General features: G+C 39.9%; 3 protein-coding genes and 1 pseudogene across 4 annotated transcripts in view; 2 read left to right on the top strand and 2 right to left on the bottom strand.

Annotated features, from left to right (window-relative positions):
* The first annotated feature begins 2,624 nt into the window (after positions 1 to 2,624).
* On the top strand, positions 2,625 to 4,772 carry LOC135642678 (probable WRKY transcription factor 12). 2 transcript variants are annotated; one of them, XM_065159013.1, is made up of 4 exons: positions 2,625 to 3,165; positions 3,278 to 3,345; positions 3,445 to 3,609; positions 4,447 to 4,772. In XM_065159013.1, exons 1-4 carry the CDS (start codon positions 2,920 to 2,922, stop codon positions 4,607 to 4,609), a joined length of 642 nt encoding a protein of 213 aa, XP_065015085.1. In that variant the 5' UTR covers positions 2,625 to 2,919; the 3' UTR covers positions 4,610 to 4,772. The 2 variants fall into 2 exon arrangements, with proteins under 2 accessions (XP_065015085.1, XP_065015086.1); XM_065159014.1 differs by having other exon boundaries at positions 2,630 to 3,165; positions 3,448 to 3,609.
* A 402-nt stretch (positions 4,773 to 5,174) lies between these two features.
* Positions 5,175 to 8,188, bottom strand: LOC135642466 (uncharacterized). The gene is made up of 5 exons (XM_065158637.1): positions 7,901 to 8,188; positions 7,160 to 7,525; positions 6,600 to 7,076; positions 5,945 to 6,301; positions 5,175 to 5,863 (listed from the first exon to the last, which is right to left on the bottom strand). Exons 1-5 carry the CDS (start codon positions 8,030 to 8,032, stop codon positions 5,381 to 5,383), a joined length of 1,815 nt encoding a protein of 604 aa, XP_065014709.1. The 5' UTR covers positions 8,033 to 8,188; the 3' UTR covers positions 5,175 to 5,380.
* A 2,999-nt stretch (positions 8,189 to 11,187) lies between these two features.
* On the bottom strand, positions 11,188 to 16,000 carry LOC135643745 (SNF2 domain-containing protein CLASSY 4-like; annotated as a pseudogene).
* Positions 16,001 to 17,588: 1,588 nt separating this feature from the next.
* The window catches only part of LOC135643386 (NAD-dependent malic enzyme 62 kDa isoform, mitochondrial-like), a 33,112-nt gene continuing 30,016 nt past the window's right edge, over positions 17,589 to 20,684 (top strand). The window contains exons 1-2 of the mRNA XM_065160258.1: positions 17,589 to 17,933; positions 18,048 to 18,144. Coding sequence (XP_065016330.1) covers positions 17,748 to 17,933; positions 18,048 to 18,144 — 283 coding nt within the window. The 5' untranslated portion in view covers positions 17,589 to 17,747. The remainder of the gene's footprint in view (positions 17,934 to 18,047; positions 18,145 to 20,684) is intronic.

The following is a 20,684-nucleotide window of genomic DNA, read 5'->3' as shown; positions in this document are numbered from 1 at the left end:
GTTCCAATTGAAGTGCTTGTGTAAAGGGTATCAAACACATGAGATGCAGAAAAGCATCAAGATGCTATGATATAAATTTCAATAGCATAGGATGCTATTGAAGTGCTCATGTAGAGGATGTCAAATGCAAGAGATGGCTTATGTTTAGAGCATATTGACTTAAATCTCTAGTGTGGAGGGTTGTCATATGCATGTGAGGTGCGAGGGAGTTTGGACCAATGCAGACTTGATCCACCCGTGAATAGAGTGTCGAACACATGAGAAGCATGAGGGTTGAACCGTGCCGATATGAACTACCAATGTAAGGGATATTAGATGCATGAGACATGTTAGGTCATTGCAGCTCGTTGACATGAATGCCCCATACAGTGGGTTTCATATACGAGATGCACAAAGACATTGAGGGATGTTAATATTAGTTGTTGGAGTAGGAGATTTTGGATGCAAAATACATGTGAGGTTTTCATAGCGTGCAAATTTAAACCTCCTGCATAGCATGTGCTAGATGCTTGAGATGCATGAGGTATGTATGTCAACTTGAACTATTTGGTGTCAGATGCATGAGACAAAGAGAGCATTTGGGGTATGCTAAAGGGAGTGTTAAATATATTAGACATAGGAATCATTGGCATATGTCAACTTAAGACACTCGTATAAGGGTTATTAGACACATGAGATACACAAGCACATTAGGGTGTGACAACTTGAACATCTTGTTTAGAATGTTTCAAACACCAAAGAAGAGTAAAGGTATCATGGTATGTTGACTTGAACCACCCATGTGGAGGGTGTCAGATACATGAGATTATAAGGCATGTTGACATGAACTAGGGCGTTTTGGATGCAAAAGTTATGCAAGGGTGTTATGGTGTCTCTACTTGAACTTCACATAGAAGTTGTCAGATGCATGAGAAGCACAATGTCAATGATGTTTGTCTTCATGAATTGCTAGTGTATGGTGTGTCGGATGCATGAGACATACAAGAGAGTTGAGGCTAGTGCTAACTTGAACTATCCATGTAGGAAGTGTTAAACGTATGAGATGCATGAGAGTGTTGGAGCATGCCAACTTTAACAAACATTGTAGGGGGGTGTTGGATACATGAGGGCATCAAGGAGTGCCAACATAAATAACCCATGTATGGGGTGTCGAACACATTAGATGAGCACGATCATTGAGGTGTCCCAACATGAATAGTCAACGTAGGGGTTCTCATTTGCATGAGATTACTAGGGGCATTAAGGCAAGCCGACTTGAACCTCCCACATAGAGAGTGTCAGATGCATGAGACACACAAGAGCATTAGGATATACTGAATTAAATCATCCACGTAGGTTGTCGGACATATGAGATGCAAGAGGGCATCAGGGCTTACACATAAACACCCTAGGTAGTGAGTGTCAAACACATGAGATGCATAAGGGCGTTGAGGCATGTTAACATTACTTAACCACCCGCTTCCGTGGTTTTGGATGCAAAAGAAACTCGAGGGCATGCAGAAGATATTAGATGCATACATGAAAGCGTCAAGATATGTCGACTTAAACCACAAGCACAGAGGTGTTGAACGTTGCAGTCACATGAGGGCATCAAAATATTTCGACTTGAATCATATATATATATAGGGTATCAGATGCATGAGATACACAAGTGCATCAAGGGTGCTAACTTAAACCACTTATGTGGGTGGTGTCAAACTCATAAGATGCTTAAGTTAATTGAGAATTCAAATCATACCTAAAGAGTTCTTCCTTGTACCCACCCAAATAGAGAAATTTAGTTTAGATATTATGTTGACTAGGTGTGATTCCATAGTGCCATGTCATCATCATGTTGATTAGGTGAGCCTAGATGACACTACATAATCATCATCATCTGACTAAGTGCACCCTCGTGGCCAACAAGGCACCACACGTCGAATCTCAACCAATTACTTACGGTTTGACTAAATGTTATATGTCGTGTTTCGATTGGTTGTCAAAAGTAATCGTATATCACATAATATCTGATGCCATCCCATTGAAGGACAGTCAATAGAAGCAATCCGGAAAATCTCCTACAAAAGCCAAGATGCTGTTCGTTTCTCGTAATAAAGCCTATTCTCGGATTGGAGGGCTACTTCAACCTGGGGTTCCAATACTCTGTAGAAGGAGCAAGATGCGAGAGAAGGGGTGGGAAAAGTATAGACAAAACCAAAAATGGATCTTGCCATACCTTGATTCTGCTCGGTGGTCGAGTGTGGAGAAGCACTGATAGACAGATTTAATTGGAACGATGTGAGCCGCTCATGATGATTTCATAGAGCCGGTGTTGCTGCGTTGAGACGCAGAAATGGACCCGCTTCTGGCAGCACTCATTCTTAGCAGGAATTCTAAAGTGCAAATGGATATCGATCGATACTTCCATGAGTAATCATGGCTGCGACAATGGCGATGACTATGAAAGCAACAATGGCAGTGAAAGTGAAAGACAACCAGGCCAATGGCTGCAGTTCCCCTTTCGTACTCTGACAGTGTCCTTCTCGTCGTAGAGTAAGTAATCTATTTCCTGTAATTCTTGTGACGGTTCTCTTCGTTAAGCAACACCTTTGACGTCCTTCAAATGGTTTCTTAGGCATGAAGCCAAATGACGATGGAATAATGAAGAAGATACATATAAATCCTACATACGTATACGATGACAGGAATCTTCTTCTTTGACGTGTGTGAAATGGGCCTATCGTACACATACTCTTCTTCTTGGAGAGGCTTAAGAAAGAAGCACTTCGTTAAGTAAAAGGCGACAATAAACACCCAGGAGGAAGATGACAACCAACAGAGACTGATGAAATAGCGCCTGCCTTTGCTTCTGGTAGAGCAATAAGAACAGACAGAGCAAAGCGAAACCAAAAGAAGAGCAAGGTAGGTCTGTCATTGTTGATGGAAGGCAACCAAGGAGCTGGTAGTTCCCGCTGCTATCTTCTCGATGTCCCTCCAGTCTCAAGGCCCTCCGTGGCGGCGCACCAAATGGAGTTGGGGTATCCCAAAGAGAGCCTCCAAGGTCTGGGATTCGTCGTTCCACCACATGGAGGTCCATTTCTGCTTTCGACCGATGCTGTTCCCTTCACTAACCCTACTGCCACATGCTGTGAAAAGACTATTTCCGATCCTTGGAGCAATGAAGAGGTAGGCAAGTATATGGATAGATCCGTATGGGTTTGGCAAAGTCGATGCACTTCCTTAGGCATGCATGGCTTTGATCACCTCTTTTGTTTGGGTCTCTATGCCATATAACCAGGTGGGAACCTCAGATTCCAAAGATCCCAATGATCAAACAAGCTCTAGCAAGGACGGTGATAACTCATGGTATGAATCTGAAACCACCACCACCCCCCCCTCTCTCTCTCTGTGTCTCATATCCTGAGGAGCAGACTACACCATGGAAATGATTATTTATGTGCCAAGTAGGTGGAGGGGCTCTTCTTTGGAGAAGGGGAAGGTGAAGGTGAAAAGGAAGATGAGGGAGCCAAGGTTCTGCTTCCAAACAAGAAGCGATGTGGATGTCCTAGACGATGGGTACAAGTGGAGGAAATATGGGCAAAAAGTGGTGAAGAACAGCCTCCATCCCAGGTACCTTCATCATCAGTCTTTGAATCATGACACCAATCGATAAGAATGATCATGGATGTAGGTAAATCATCACAGATATCATCTTACTTGAAAGACATCAAAACAACAAGAAAGATTCTAATAAATCCATATGAATGCATAAAAGGACATATGTTTTTTTATTTGACATGAGCTTTAATCTCATCATTTCAAATATATGCAGTTTCCTTTTCTTTACCAGTCAAGCTTACAAATGATGAATAGTAGTGCCACTGACTGTATCCAGGCATTAAGAGTGAGGATGTATGAAGTCAATAACTGTTCAAGAATTTCCAGAGTTGAAAATAGATCTCTCATAAATGTTGGAATGAACTGATGATAAGCATGCAAAACTGGCATTTAAGATCTTTCTCTATTTATGTTTTGAATATATATATATAAAGAGAGAGAGAAAGTAGCACATTGTTGGAAAATAAATATAATTAATTTATGTTTATAAAAAATATAAAGTCAATAGCACATAAAACTCATTGGACTAAGTAAATGAATAATATGTATATATTGCAAGACTTGACTAGATTCAGTTAGCCATTGATAAAGCAAACTACAGTTGATAAGTGAAACCTTTTTGACAAACATGAAATCAATGATACGGAATTTGATGTTGATTTAAGTAGAAATTTTTAGGTAAAATTTAGGATTATAAAGATAAAGAAAGATGGATGACAGGTGAAAATTTTCTTTTCTTTTTGGAAGTGCATCAAATGTGTTATCTAGCTAGGAATCATAGGAGGGGTTGCATTCCACACGAAACATCGAGCTTTCTACATGTCTTTGTCATCTCAACTTTGTCAGCAGAAGCTACTACCGCTGCACCCACAACAACTGCAGAGTGAAGAAAAGAGTTGAGCGACTGTCGGAGGACTGTCGAATGGTCATCACCACGTACGAGGGCAGACACACCCATTCTCCCTGCGACGATGAGAACTCTTCCGAACATGAATGTTTCAGCTCATTTTAGGAAGTCGACCCACGTAGAATGCGTTGTTACTACGTGAGTTCTCTTCGGAAGTATCTGAAGGACCATCATGAATAATGGATGTTGCTCAATCTTTGTGTCTCTGAGAGGATCGAGTCTTGTGGAATGGCTTGTAAGATTGCTACTAAAGCGCTGCTTCTCTATCAACATATTTAATTATGATGCTCGCTTCGAAACACATTCTTATCATATGCCTAAACTGTTTTCATGCTTTTGTCTTCTCGCAAGAGGATGATTGGGTTGACGTGATCGTTTTCCTTTTCCTTCACAATTTCTTGGCTAAATCATATTCCCAGCATCATTTTGCTTAATTGTGGGCAAAAAGATTGTATTTTTTCCCAAAAGAAAATTCGATCTATTTAAAGAAAAAGAACTGTACACTTACAAACGACTCAACAGATCTCAAGCAGCAGTCTTCAAAGTACAAACGATCCTACGAAGCAAAAGCCAGTGAAGACATGCTTTGACACTCTCTGATGGTTCCAGAGAAGGCTTTGATGGGGAAAGGTTGGAGTGGTGACACAGAAAACGCACAGCTACGTACCAAGTGGTGTTAATGGCTTGGTGTACCGACGATCTCAGCTCGTGGCAGAACAAGGAGTAAATAATAGAGACCTCAGATATATTATCAATGGAGGATCCAATTTATGTTGCCATCCTTCTTGTGAATCTGCAACTTCAACATACTAAAGAACTCATGGAATGAAAGAGATGAAGAAACAAGATATAGATTTCGGAAGCTACATTTGACGGTTAATCTCTCCAGGACTGTATGCATGCTATGTGCTTCGGCCATGTGAGTGCTGTAGTGCCATCAAATCTCTTCCAGGTTTGTAGAGCTGCAGTCAGGTCATCTATCTTCGCTTTTATACTTCGACAGCAGTTGCCGTGCACCGTAGTCACTTCTTTGAAGCTCTCGCTGTCTTGACAGAATGTACTGAAGGAAAGAGTGTCTAAATATCGAACACTGATGCCTAATTGCTTGAAGACACCCGCAGATTTCAAAGCAGCAAGAACATCTTGATCATGCTTTTGCCCAAAGGATTCTCTTGACGCAGACCACATGTCGAACAGCTTGATGGTTTTGTTGTTGGACCTCACAAAGAAAAATCCTGTGTTGATGGAATTAGAATCGTCGAATGGACTGCCAGTGTATCTGTCGCAACTTATCTGGAAATCCTCGCCATTTAGATTCAACTTGGCAAAGGGATTCCTTAGCCATATGACGTCCATGTCCTGATTACAGCAAAAACAAAAAGGTGAGATCGGAAATGATTCGACTCTTGGAATTGAAATCTAAGGCCTACATTGACCGACCGTGAAGATGAAGTTGTATCCGTGCTCAAGGATTTGTCCAAGAATGAGAATTTTCTGCCACACCAAATCAATGTAGCCAGCAGACATGAAGAGCTGCTCCTTGGAGAAATTAAGACCCTCTGCAACAGGCCTATAACAATGAAGATTCAGCTTTCTACAACGTTCGAAAGAAATTTGATCCACTGTGATGAGGAAGAGGTGTTTGATCAAGAATGCGGTACTCTCCCCTTCTGTCAGGCTTCTCAGGAAGAGATCCAGCATGCCGTTCTCATCGACATATGCCTTGTTTAGGTAACTGATGATCACGGTCTTGTTCCCCATGGAAGCACCTTGCAAAGCTGTTTCAAGCTGATATGTCTGGCCAAAAGCAACAATAAGATGCATGAGCAAGGAAGAAGTATGAATCTTTCATATACGAGAGAAGATCTTTGCAGGACTTCAGCTGACAAAAGTGAATCGAATTTCTCATCGATGCTATGGTGAATGTTTAAGGAACTCTGGAATTCTGTGTACCAACATGGTTTGATGGTTTGAATGAAGATACAAAACATGCACTCTGCTTGTGAACTCTTAACATATGAGACAGATCCTCTATATAGAAACATTTTGAAGATTACTTTCTGCTCTTTTGAAATGCAACAAGTTCAGAATCTACCTTCCATGATTGGGAACAAGAACCGTGAGCAGGAATTGTGGCATTAGATGTGCCATTGCATGCATTCCGGGCATCAAGCATGGCTGTGAGATCCTCAATCTTTGCTTTAATGCTGGGACAGCAGTTTGCATGCACCGTAATGACCTTTGTGATGTCCAGGTTATCCTGGCAGAAACTGCCGAAGGATGTCGGATCCAAGTATCCCACTTTCATGTCCAACTGCTGAAGGACTTCTTCGGACCTCAAAACATATAGCGCATCGTCTTCTCTAATGCTCTTTGAGTGATGCATCACAGCATATGATTGCTTGAACAATGCAGTAGTCTTTTCATTTGAAGAAACAAAGTATAAGCCACTGTTGGTGGAGTTGAATTCTTCGAATCGATGCCCATCGTATACACCGTGACTTAACAGCATGTCTTCTCCACCGTGGCTCAACCTTGCGAATGGGTTCCTTAGCCACATTACATCCATTTCCTGTAAGCGCACAAGTGCAATAAGAACTACAGATGTGTGGTCTTTTGCATGCATGAATGTTTGTCCAAATTCCGCTGACTTACTGTGAAGATGAAGCTGAACCCACGGCCGAGAACTTCTCCGAGGAAGAGAGTTTGTGTCCGAGTGAGGCCGGTGTAGCTTGCATTTTGAGGGCTTGCATCTGGCGAAGTGAAAACATGTCCAGTAGATAGCTGGTAGCAATGAAGCTGAAGAACCATGCAGTTGTTGTATGCTGTCGGATCGGCTGCAGCGAAAAGAATGTGTTTGATCAAGAACCGAGTCTCCTCCCCTTCCCGCATGCTTTGGAGGAAAAGTTGGAGGATACTGTCGTCTTCCGCAGAGGCATTACTAATCACTCCTATTATCAATGTCCTGTTCGCCATGGAAGCTCCCTCCAACTGTCTTTGAAGCTCGTCTTTCTGGGTCGTCTGCATGGCCAAAGAAAGTACAGAATGTTTGAAGTAATTATGAACACATTTGTTTTGCTCAATTAAATGTTATATCGTTACGTCGGGAAAGGGGATGAATTCGGCCAGCTGAACATGCAAAAATCTATGGAGATCCCAAACATCGAAGTAAAGCATTACCTAAAACTGTATGTATTGGATGACAGAGCCGAAAGTTCATGCAAGAAATTGAACAACGAAATCAGGTTCTGCTGATTTGACTCAGCTGTTAAAGACATTGCTTCTGATCATTATTGGATGGATAGATAGGATAGGATAGGATTGCAAGATGAAGAACAGGTTATCTAAATGAAGATGGAGGCGAAGCTCGTTCGGCGCACGGGCATGCGTACGTACCAGCCGAAACATGGACGGAATTGACACCTCCGGGAGCCATAAGCAAGCGTATGTCAGCACCGAAGCAAGGAGAAATGCCACAACAAGGCGAGCCGTGCGAGGCAAGACGACGACTTCATGGCCGAGGCTCATCTTCGAAATCGTTCGCAAGACATAGAAGATTCGCAGCGAGACCTCCTGGTGGTTCGGAGAGGCGCGGAGACGATGGCTGTCGTAGCAAGTGACAACAAATAAGATAGAGATGCGGTAGTGATTCCTCACACAATTACATCTTTCTCTTCCCCATTGTAATTCTACCACACTAAAGATCATAAACCATTATGTATTTACAAAGATTAGAGGACTTTATATGTAATATTACAGCTAATTTGTATTAGTTATAGTGTTGACTTTATATGTACATATCGAAAACTCATCGTAATACTAAAAATATTTAGAATGCATGGGAGACACTATATTTGTATATATTGACTCAAAGGACTAAAGGAGTGTCTTAAATAATATGAGATATGAATATATGCTATTTTAAGTCTTTTAATGATTAATACGGTTTGGATAGTCAACTTTGTAAGGAGATAAGTATAGAGATATGATTCTCATGATTATTATTGCTTTGGGGATAAGTCATTGTCACATGATTAAGCCCATATAATCCCAATCTCGAGGAAAAGAAAAGATTAAAGATTTCCTCACCGACTAATTGGTTGCGACGAGATCTGATCTTTCTTTAATGTTTTCTTTCTTAGGGGCTACTTTTAATGTGCTGCAGCTATGCAATCAATTCACGTTGAAGTTGTCGAGGGTGATTTCTTGGGATCAGAAGGTCTTCTATTCTTTTAATCTTATCTTTTTCTTTACGAGTGTGTTGGTAAACTGAGTTCGAGGGAAGTGTTGCAATTAGTTTTTGCTAGACTTTGTATATTGTTGTGCGTGTTCTCGAGACAAATACATATATATTTTGTTAACAAACGATAAGGGATAAAGACAAGATTTGATATTAGCAAAAATCAAATTTTATAAGTTAAAACAGCTGAATTGTTTTGCTATTTCTTTCAGTAGGGAAGAAATATCGAACCACGTAAATTTTGATGCTTATTATTTTTAAGGTTTGTGGTAATTTAGTGTGGCTTTACTGGTTTGTCATCTAATAAGAGTGTCGTTAATAATTTCTGCATGCTTTTGCTATGAAGAAGTTTGAAGGTATAAAGTAATTTCAGTATGATGGATATGTAAAACGATATTCTTGACCAGCAAGATTTGGCAAAAAAGAAAAAAAAAAGATAAGCACATAAACTTAAAAAGAAGAACAAGAAGAAAGAATGTGATGCCACAAACCAAAAACAAAACTCATACATCATGTGTTATAATATGGAGAAAGAAAATATGTAGAAAGAAAATTTAAAATTTGTCATGACGGCACCCAAAATGCATAAGTCAAAAAAATTCAAACCACGTGAAGAAATCTATTATGGCGGAGGCATAAGGCCAACATACTCGATATGCTTGAGAAAACTCAATCTACATGAAAAAATTTATTATGGTGGAGGCACAAGGCCAACGTGCCCAAGATACATAAATCGAAAAAAATTAACCGGCATGAGAAGAAATCTGACATAGAAAGACATAAGGCCAACGTGCTCAAGACGTATTAGTTGGGAAAACTCGATCCGTATAAGAAAGAATCCGTCATGACGGACGCACAAGGCCAATGTGCTTGAGACACACAAGTCAAAAAAACCTGACTCGTGTGAGAAGAAATCCATCACGATAGAGACATACGGCTAAATGCGGTTGAAACATATAAGTCAAAAAAACCTAACATATGCTAGCAAAAATCTATTATAATGAAAGCGCAAGACGAAATGCGCCCAATACATATAAGTTGAGAAAGCCCGACCCACAAGAGGAAATCTCGAATGCTCCCATAACGAATGAACTAAATGATGCACTTCGAACCCCTCTCATAAGAACCCTGAAGCATGCCTTTAAGCCTAGGAGGAGGGGGACAAATGATAAGAAATACAATGTCAATTGACATGTGATCGCCACATGGGATCCAAGTTACCCTCCACTCATCTGCCTATATGGACAAAGATTCAAAACAAACAAACATAAACTTCCTTCTCATCTATTATGATTGGAAAGACACACATCAACTTCGTTCTCATCCATTATGACAAGGAAGACAATCACAAGCTTCCTTCTCACCCATTATGACGTGGAAGGTATAAAAAGATATCTTAACTCTTGCATTTTAAGAAGCTGACACATGATCTGTGCTAATTTATGTATGAAGTTGGAAGATCTAACTCTCATCTATCTCAATATTCAATAATAATAACTCTCATGTATAACTTAAAAGCTTTCACTAAGGAAGTTCTACAACCAATAACTTAAAAGATCTAACTCTCAGTAATACCTTGCAGCATTAAATAAGAAAGTAATCCAACTAATAATTTCCTAGGCAAATTGGTACGATAAGAAATTTTGATCATTCACAATGAACCTTCAAATAAAAAATGTGGTGGGCACATTCAGAGCTTAGTATTTGTTAACTAAGAGAGGTATCCAATATAGACTAGGGATGCTCTGACTTCATATATGCGAAGTCCTTACAAAGCTGATAAATCATCTGTGCTAATTCATGTTTGAACTCTGAAAAGCTTTCACTTGCTGAAAGGTTAATAGCAGACCTAACTCTCATTAATCTCAGTATTCAACAATAATAAATCAATCAATATGGTGCATATGCATATTGTCTGTGTCATCCCATCTACAACAGGAAAAAACTTGCTACTTCATAATCTAAGGTAAGTTTCTTTTAATAAGCCATATCCAGAAGCCACTGTAATTATGGAACCAAATAAGCCTCATGTCAATTGAAAATGAAAATTATGGAACCAAATAAAAATAAATATTATGCACATGAATTGTTACCTGGAAGTCTCATAGATAAATGCATTGTTTCTCAAATTACCAAAACAACTTTGACAGACAACAGGAAAACAGTGTGTAAATGAGACTCAAATAATGTAAGTTGTATGCAATATCAGAGAACCAATGTAAATAAGCAGATCAAACTTCCGGATGCTTGCATAGTATCAGTTGATATTGCACAATAAAAAAAATTGCTATACTTTTACCATTATAACAAGTTGTAAATTTTTATTGCTCTTCTGAACAACTTACTGGTTGACATCCAAATACAGCATGCTATAAGATGGCAAACCATGAATCAGGTTCCAGTCACAGATAACCACAATCCACTCTTTTAGACAAGGAAATGGCTATGCGCATATACAGTACTCCTTTGGTGGGTAGTAGATGTCAACAAACATAATTTTCAGTCTTTCAACTATCTGTTCCAAAATCTTATCTTCAGAGATAATTTTGGGAAAGTGTCCCTCCTCTGACTGTGAGATACTGTTTCTGAGATTATTGAAATCAATTTCCGGGGAGAAGAGCAATTTAGACAAGAGATCTTTTTTGGATTGCTTATCGTACTTTTCTCTTTCACCTGTTCCAAATGTGATCAAATTGTATGCGTATACAAATTTCTTTTGTCCAATTCTATAAGCTCTGCTGATTGCTTGCCTACCTACTGCTGGGTTCCAAACAACATCCAGCAGTATAACCCTTGATGCCCCTGTCAAGCTTATCCCTTCACAGCAAGCCTTGGTTGAGGCAAGTAGCACTTTTGCTTTGCCTTTTGTATCATTAAAAATATCTATTGAAGGTTGACGATTTTTTGTGAGAATCTTTCCATCCATCTGTAACACCTCCTTTCCCTCATTCCAACCAAATTCATTAATTAGTTGTTCTTTGATCATAACCAATGGCTGTATATACTGACTGAAGATCAACACCTTCTCATTGAGTGGGTCACACAACCGAACAACTTCTATGACGAATCGTGTTTTTGCACCCTCAACTGGGCTCAATTTCAGTTTTTCTAGCAAATTAGTATCGACCAGAGATTCTTCTTCCTCGGACATGTTCAGATGAGTCACAAGAGAAGGATGAATGGAAGCTAAGCATACCTTATATTCCCTCTCGAAGTTGCCATGTGACCCAATGCACTTTATTTTCTCAATAATGCTTTTCTGCTGAGGCAGGGGATCCAAAACAATTAAACACTCCCTCAAACCTGGAAGATTTTTAAGGATGCTACCATTATGAACATGCACAAAAGGTTTTAATATTGATCGGACTTCCTCAACATTGTCATTGGTAACATCACTAGTTAGAGTAGCCCATATTCCTTTTCCCCCATTTTCTCCTGCTAGGATAGCTTGTTCCTTGTCTAAGAAGATCTCTTGCCTCCTACAGGATTTCAATGTTTTAGTCGAGATCTTTTCAGCAAACTTAGGTCTTACCAGACACAAAATATTGTAAAGCTCAACAAAATTATTCTGAAAAGGAGTTCCAGAAAGGATGATACGCTTCTCAGTTTTGACTTTTCCTAATACCTTCCATATAAGACTCCGTTCATTTCTAGGAATATGGCCCTCATCAAGAACAAGCAAACCTGGCTTCTCAAGAAGGATCTTACTTAAACCAGTTGAAGCCTTGGATGTTAGTTGCTTGAACAAATTATAGCTTATTCCAAGGATACTATTGCCTCTGCCCCATGAACAGAGTTTCACAAGACGTATCAGATTGCTTCTTTGAGGTTCTTTCTCTGCCAGGGAAAGTGCCTCTTTATCTTCCTTCCCATTGTATTCCAAGGAATTCAAATTATGGATAGGTATACTGACATCCCATTTCCTGGCTTCTTCTTCCCATGTAAGGAGCATTCCACTGGGAGCAATAATCACAGGCCTACATTCTGGGAAAACCTTCATGTAAGTTTGAATAAAAACAATGGATAAACGGGTCTTTCCTGTTCCAGGGGCATGAGAAATCACACAACCACCAAGCACATCAGATCCAGAACCCGACTTTAACTCATCAAGGTGAATCCCCCCAGCTAGATTTCTCCACATAAATTCAAATGCTTCCTGCTGATGCTCATACATAGTTGTATAGACACCTGGAATGAGATCCCACACAGTTCCACATAAATGACTATGAGAAGCTTGTCCATTTAACTTCGTCAATGTCTCACAAAGGTCGTTAAAATGCAGTTGGCCACTCTCACCGCTGAAACATTTCCACTCAGACTTCTCCCAAGTGTTTGTTTCCTTAAGCATGAAAGTAAAAATGCAAAATTAAAGGTCATTAAGTTTCAGCAGCATAAGGTACTCCTGCACTATGCTACAAAATAAAAACTGACCACTCACCAAAGACGGAAAAATGTATCTGATCTCCAGCTGAACAAAAGAGCAGAACTTGCATTTGATTCCTGTTTGTTCATCGAGGATAAAACAATGTTTCCCTTCACAGCATGAAGTTAATGGATCATATTCTGGCTCCTGTGTGTTGAATTCTTCTCCTTGACACTGCAAAATATCAGGGGATCTCTTCTTTTAAACTTAACAAGAAAGAAATCACCAAATATGGTGGAAATTACTGGATGAAATTTCACATGAAAGTGATCTATTCTCAATGGGCAAATTGGTCTCTATGCAACAGATATCTCAGTTTAGGGCATAAATATTAAAGGTATTTATCACATCTACTGCATGAAAGTGAGGGATGATTGACAAAATAATGGAGTTATAAAAAGGAAAATTCATATGTCTTCACTAGTATTCTAGTGATTTCTCTGATTACTTTATGTAATATATAGAAGTTTTCAGAAGTTAACAAATAAGAGAATGCGAGAACACCAAAAACTTTGACTCATTTTTCGAGTTGAAGTAGGCCAAAACATGAAACTCAAATATATTAGTCAGATAAACATATAGAGTAAAATCCTACAGTTTATAATCTAGAACCTAAATCTAAATAGTAGTTTACATTCTTCTATTCTCATTACATAGAAGTGAATGATAGCACCTTTACATATGCTACTCTCCTTCCTTAGTAGAAGCAGTTCAAGTTTCGTTAAAACATTATTTTATAAAAGAAAAAGAAGAAATTATCATGCATAATTCAGTTTTATGAAGTGAAATTATCCAAATAAATTGTTCTCTAAATTATCAAGATAATCTATTTAGTAATTATCCTATGAGAACCAACATGTGAAGAAGGAATTTCCACATAGACCTCAATTGGCAAAAAATAAAGTTCCTTTTCTATTTAAATATGTTAGCATATTCATGAGCATGTACAAAACAAACTTGATTGATGTGCAGGGAATAATATTTTATGATTGGATTTTTTGAATAGTCTAGACTTGACATGAAAATTGTGCAAAATGATAAGAAGGTATCTTTTGACTTATTTAAAACACTACCCATTCATGGCAACAAGTTAGCAACTTTTAGCTATCCATGAAACAACTACATGTGATGATATAAACCACCCTACAATTTGGTGAACATTTGTCAATATCTAACTTCATCATGAGCGTCATGCTTAAAGACATACCTTATCAGCATTGTAAGTGCCAATGTTCTCTAAGCCCATAGCGAATTCAAAATCAGCCCACAGTTCATCCATTGCTTTTTCAGAGTCAGATTTCTCAACTCCTTTTGGTACTTCAAAAGAGAAAAAGTCAGGTTCCTCACAGTATGGCTCATTCTTGGGAGGAAAGGAATCAACCGGAAGCTTTTCTGTGTGGCTGAAAAATGCATCAAAACAGATTTTGATACCAGAATGTTTTAATGGCCTATCCCGCTCTCTCTTTTGGAATTTTCCAACACGGAATCCCTCCAGTTTGATCCCTTCTCTCTCACCACCATTGGTACCATTTTCACCACCCTTCTTATCCTCTTTATTTAAGCCAAAAAGCTCATCAGATTCATCCACATCTAGACAAAATGTCTCAGTAGCGATCCCAGGCTTGTTTTCCTTCTCATCAAGCTTTGAATCAAAATGTGACTGGGTGCGAACTGAAATGCCAAAGCCACCACGGCTCGCAGGGCCACCAGTGCTAGTTTCAGTGTTGCTAACTGACAGAGGGATGTTGGTAACTGAGAACCTTCTCTTCTTCAGCAAAGACGCAGAACACCTCCCTTTCTCCTTGCACCCATCGGTTCTGCCTTCAAATGTACTCCTCATGCTTTCGGCAGCGAGTTCATTGGTATGATCATATGGCACATCTTCCTGCGATGCTTCCCCGTCTGCGTCGTCATCATCTGACTCATCCTCTTCAAAATATTGACCATATGAAACTCTCTGCTGCTTTCCCACAGATGATCGAGTCCTCTTTGCGACACAAGAATCAGTCGTCAATTCTTCTTTAGCTTTCGCACCATCTTCATCTGATTCCTTAACGTCTCTCTGTCCAGAAAGCTCGTCATTTTTGACCGAAGATCCCCAATCCTTTTCAACATCATCGAGCGCCATATCTTCTTCCGTTTCATTGCCATCTTCACAATCGAGTTGGATAACCTTTTGACTGGAAGAATCATCAGCTTCAACTTCTACATCAGCTTTGGAAGGTTCTCTATCTTCATAAGTGTCGTCTTCCTTTTCTTCCTCACTTTCAACTGGAATGCTATGTCCATTGGATTCAGCTTCCAACTCCTCTCTGGAACCGTCGATTTCATGAATTTTCCCTATCTCAGCTTGTCCAGCATGCAATCTGGATTCTGAGTTGCCCCAGGAGCCCGCTTTCCCCTCGTTAGAAAATGATCCCGACCTCAGGGAACCCTGGACAGAGCTCTCACTCTCATTTTCATCGCTTTCCACATCAAAGAAGACGGCGTTCTGCGACGAGGAGGACACAAGAGACTCCGAAAAATGCACGGAGTCTCTAACCCAACGAACCGTCTCCTCGCGATTATGACGGCCTTCTACTCGCCGTCCTCTTATTCCTCCTCCTGTCCGCCCTCCTCCTCCTCCCTCTCCCACCACCACCTCCTCCTCCTCATCATCAAGGAGAATGACATCCGGCTTGTCGCACTGGGTCTTGACCCTGGTTCTGGAAGCTAGGGCATCTCCTCCACGACCGCCGCAGCCGGCGGTTGAACGGAGGGAGGAATTGGCATCGGAGTTCTTATCCCCGTTCAGGGCTCGGGTAGTCCGCGTCCTCCGCGCGACGGACGCCATCTTACCAAAACATTTTCCGGCGATTGCAGCGACAAGGAGCTCCAGAAAGACGAAGGGCCTCCACTTTTGTCACAGAACTGGCGTGAAAGCGAAGTCCAAAAGCCCGGGAAGATAGAAAAGGCAAGGAGGTTTCGTGGTGAGGGTACCGCCGGGGCTCTCTCACGTTCTGTAGTGGCTCGAGCCTGCGAAACAAACAACTTGAGTGACCAAAATGCCCCTACGAGGATTCGAAGCGTTGTACCAGTGCTTTGGCAATCGTGAGATTTTGATTGGTTGGATAATAAATGAATCATTCGTGGCGACGCCCGCAGTCAATTTTTTTAAAAATACCCGTAGAACATCTCAAATTTTATAAACTTTTTTCATAAATAATTATTTTATCCTCCATCACCTTAATTTTTGGTCGCCTCCACACATTCACCACGCCTGTGTCTGCCGTCTTCATTATTCATACATTACCCATGTCAATCCAACCACACTTGTGAGAAACAAGGATGAGAAAGGAGGTGATAAGGTATATTTTGGATCCAAGACACGTCACAGTCGATGCTACACGTCATGTCAGAATTTGTACCGATGTGCTGTTTAGTATGTACACCACGCCAACCCGAGAATCAGCAAGGGGAGCACCCTCATACGTCAAGTCAGAATTCGTACTAAGACGTTGTTTGGCATGTCCCGTCCTGGGAACCCAAGGCGACGCCGTTTGACGCCGCTCCACGTGTCCCGAGACGACGGCCAATCTGAAGTGTCATCTCAACTCTCGAAGATAATGGGTCATGTCGAACCCGCGTACAACCGACTCTCGTACAATAGTATAAAAGCCCCTGGCCGACATCCGATCGGGGGAGGAGGCATAAACAATTTCAACCCACAACTGACTCGCTCGTCGGAGTGGCCAAAGTCGGGAATCACCAACAAATGTCTTTTTTGCAGGCAAACGGCCACCCTCGAGCCACGAGCGCCTCGACCCAGGAATCGCCATCTAGTGAATGAGGGCGAGCTGCCAACCAACTCGGGAGCGGAGAGACGCTGCTCAACATAGAGAACTCCCAACATCGACTCGTGGATCGAGCCATGTTGACTCACCGACCATAATACATTTGTTCATAAAAAGACTATGAATAATAAAGAATGGTAGAACGAGGATGATGAGCTAAAGACGAGTAGAGGTGGCCTCAATTTTGATTAGAGGGGCTACGAATAATTACAGTATTCTTGGTTCGAACCAGAATTGGTGGTCTCAATTTTGATTTTAAAAAAATTATTACTCTAATTTTATTTAAGAATAGTGTAAGTTTAGCCCAAACTTGATTTTGACAAGAAAAGTTTTTTTACAAGTATTTTATTTTTTCATAAAATAAAAATCTCTTTCTACAAAATAATGTAAAAACTAAACATGGGTGGTATGCAAAAAAAAGACCAACAAGTATTTTATCTTGTGTTGAAATATCAACGCTCTAATGTCTCAACATCTTCACCGTATCATCTCAGACATAGTGTTTCCTCTCGTGTATGGTTACAATAGCATTCTATCGGGTGAACTGTGCCAATTAGAACCGTTATAATCATCGTAGTGGTCGTTTTCTGGTCCCTTTTCTCGGCCGTCGATGAGCCGCGCGTCTCCCCCTTTCTCGCGTCATAGACAAAAAGGAAAGAAGTAGTTTATCGTCGTCGCCACCAGCTCTTACTCGTAGCCCAAGCCCAACCCCCCTCTTTTCTCCGCTCGCGAGAAGCATCGCCGGATATGGCGATCTCGTCGTCTCTGCCGCGTCTCCTCCGGCGAACCCCTTCCTCGTTGCCGCTCCGATGGCGGCTGAGGATGTTTCTCGCCGGGGAGCGATCTAGGCCTTTCACCACTTGCGAGGGCTCTCGCCCTTCCATTGTCCACAAGCGGAGTCTCGACATCCTCCACGACCCCTGGTTCAACAAAGTATTTAATCACCCATGAGATCCTTCTCTCTGACTCTTCCACTGCGTGTTTGGGGTTTTTGGGAGTATCGAGTTGTTTGATTAACTGGTTCTTGGTTCATTGCGCACGGATCAGGGCACAGCCTTCTCCATGACCGAGCGGGACCGTCTGGATCTTCGCGGGCTTCTTCCTCCGAATGTTATGACTCCGCAGCAACAGATTGACCGATTCAGTACGTTTCTGGAACCGTGTTCCTTACAAGAAATATCCCGAATTTTCTGTGATTTAATTGAAAGATCAATTCTTCAAGATCGTAAGGATTAATTTGTCAGTATCATTTTTTGAAATTTGTATTGGTTTTGCTAATTATGATGATGCCTGTTGACTTGAATTAACAGTGGACTGGTGGTGGATTGAGCTACAGAACAGGATAACTGCAAATGATGAGATGCTGATGCGTTTTCCTGGACAAGCACTTTCAGCTTATGTTCTTTAGGTTATCGATGGGAAGACTGAAGTGTTAACTTAGGATTGGACATGACAAATCCTTGAGGGTAGATGTAAAATCCATCAAACAAAAGAAAGAGAAATTATATTAAAGATGACCATCCTTACGTTGAGTTGATATGCCTTTTATAGGCTGAAAGAGAAATCTATTAAAGATGACCATCCTTATGTTGAGTTGATATGCCTTTTATAGGGTATACGTATCTTGCTTTGAGAGTAGAAGGTTATCCTAAAATATTTGTAACTTCAAAACTTTCCTAATAGAGTTTGTTAAAACAAGTAAATAAAATCTATATTCTATTCAATCAAAAAGTTAAGAAATTACGTAAGTAAATATCAAAGTTAAATCTCTTGATTCGGTGAGATAAGACGTGCCTCATCTGACCCCTTCATTTGCATAGACTTCCATCCTCAAGTTCATGGGTCAAACTTTTATTCTTTTGCTTCATAAGAACAATATTTTTAGTAAATTGTTTCAATCATTCCTAGTAGCAATTATTCATAAATGTTATAGTTTAAACTTATTTTACTTAATATCCAAATTCACCATATGTGATAGAATTGGAAGACATTAAAATCTGTGGTTCCAACAAAATTGACAAGTTGAAACATGTCACCTTCTGAATGATGATGCTTGTAGGCCATAGGTCAACTTGTATATGAAAATAGTCATCATTTACAATGAATGCTTCACCAAGTTCAGAAAATTTGTATGCTTCCAGCAGTTCCAAAATTTCTATCTTGATTTGTTTTTAAGTACTCTTATCACAAACAATGGTTGCTGGCTTTCTTGTCTGTGTAGCTTCAGTAGCAGCTACAAACACACTCTTGCTGTCTTTGTATTTTATGATCTAATAGTCTATCATGTAGGATTTCTATCACATAAATATTTGTCATAGTTGAGACAGACAATTTGATCCTTTAATTACTGTTTCACTTGGAACTATGTTTTTGTAGGTTCTTTCCTTTCTATTATCTGTTCTCTAGCATAACCTCCCATATAATCATAAAATCTATTCCATCTGCAATAACCTGCACCAGATAATTTCCTTCCCTAGTCAGTTTGGAAGGTAATTAGTGAGCTTAAGCACATTTAGAGGAAAAAAAAAAGGACAGTGAGAGAGGAGAGGAGTCTGCTGAACTGGGCTCAAATAAGCCCAAAAGGAGACGCAATAGTCCGTTTAGGTCATATTTGACCGTTGGAACAATGTAACAGTCAAATTTGGACCACTACCAACATGTACAGGTTGGTACAGGCTGTACAAGTTGAAATTGATCAGTTTCACTTAGTATCAAGGCTGTACCAGGTGGTAGCGTTGTAGCAGGCTTGAACTGCCTGGTCTGCACTTGGTCCGTGAGCCAGGCAGTGGTCGGAGATAAATACCAGCCAAAATTGCAATCTATGTGTAAATCAACCATTTATTCTTTCTATCCTTGGGGGCATTATATTTTAAATTTATTTTGGTAAATAATCTTTCTTGTTTGTAATCTATATGATTGATAGACTTTTCTTGTAGATCCTTTAATCATCATGAAACTTTCTTACAGAATCTGAATTTTCAATCAAATCTTGTAATACCAAATTGTGTTTTCTTCTAAATTTTTTTCTCATTGGCTTCCATTGAGTAATCTTTGAAACTAAAATGGAACGATGGGAGATAATGCCGTGTGTCAATTTATGATTTTTAAAAAAGTTCTTATTAAGTACTGAAATTATTTCAAAGAAAAAAATAACAATGCTGAAATGAACGCATGTTGAACTAAACCCAAATCCAACTATATCATCAATTCAAAGGAGAAGAAATAGAGGATATCTTGGATGAACAATATGTTTTTACAATTTGATATTCAAACCTTTTTTCTGATGATACAATTCTATCATCCACGCATAAAATGTGCATCGGTGCAAGACTTCTTTTCGCAAGAGTCAATACTTGAACTAGAGTGAGTTTGATTTATTTTTTTATTATCTCTTCTATTCTTGTTATCTTTCATGATCATTGTCTTTCTTTTTCCTCTCTTTCCCTTCCTCTATTTTGAAAATAAAGAATCATATTTTCTCTACTCACCATGCACTTGTCCAACATCAAACATATTTTTACTTATTCAATGTGTAGGCAAAACTGTAAAGGGGCAAAAGTTCTTCAATGGTTAGTTTGGAGGGTGTTCGTGAATGATAACGATAGACACTTTGACCTTCCAACTCCCTTTAGATTGTTAAGCATACATTCTATATACTCTCCATCGCATTTGGTAATTAAACCA

Source organism: Musa acuminata, chromosome BXJ3-7, assembly GCF_036884655.1.
Source record: "Musa acuminata AAA Group cultivar baxijiao chromosome BXJ3-7, Cavendish_Baxijiao_AAA, whole genome shotgun sequence".
Taxonomy (NCBI): domain Eukaryota; kingdom Viridiplantae; phylum Streptophyta; class Magnoliopsida; order Zingiberales; family Musaceae; genus Musa; species Musa acuminata.
The sequence above is the reverse complement of the archived record's forward strand: the minus strand, read 5'-3'. Positions and strand labels throughout refer to the sequence as shown.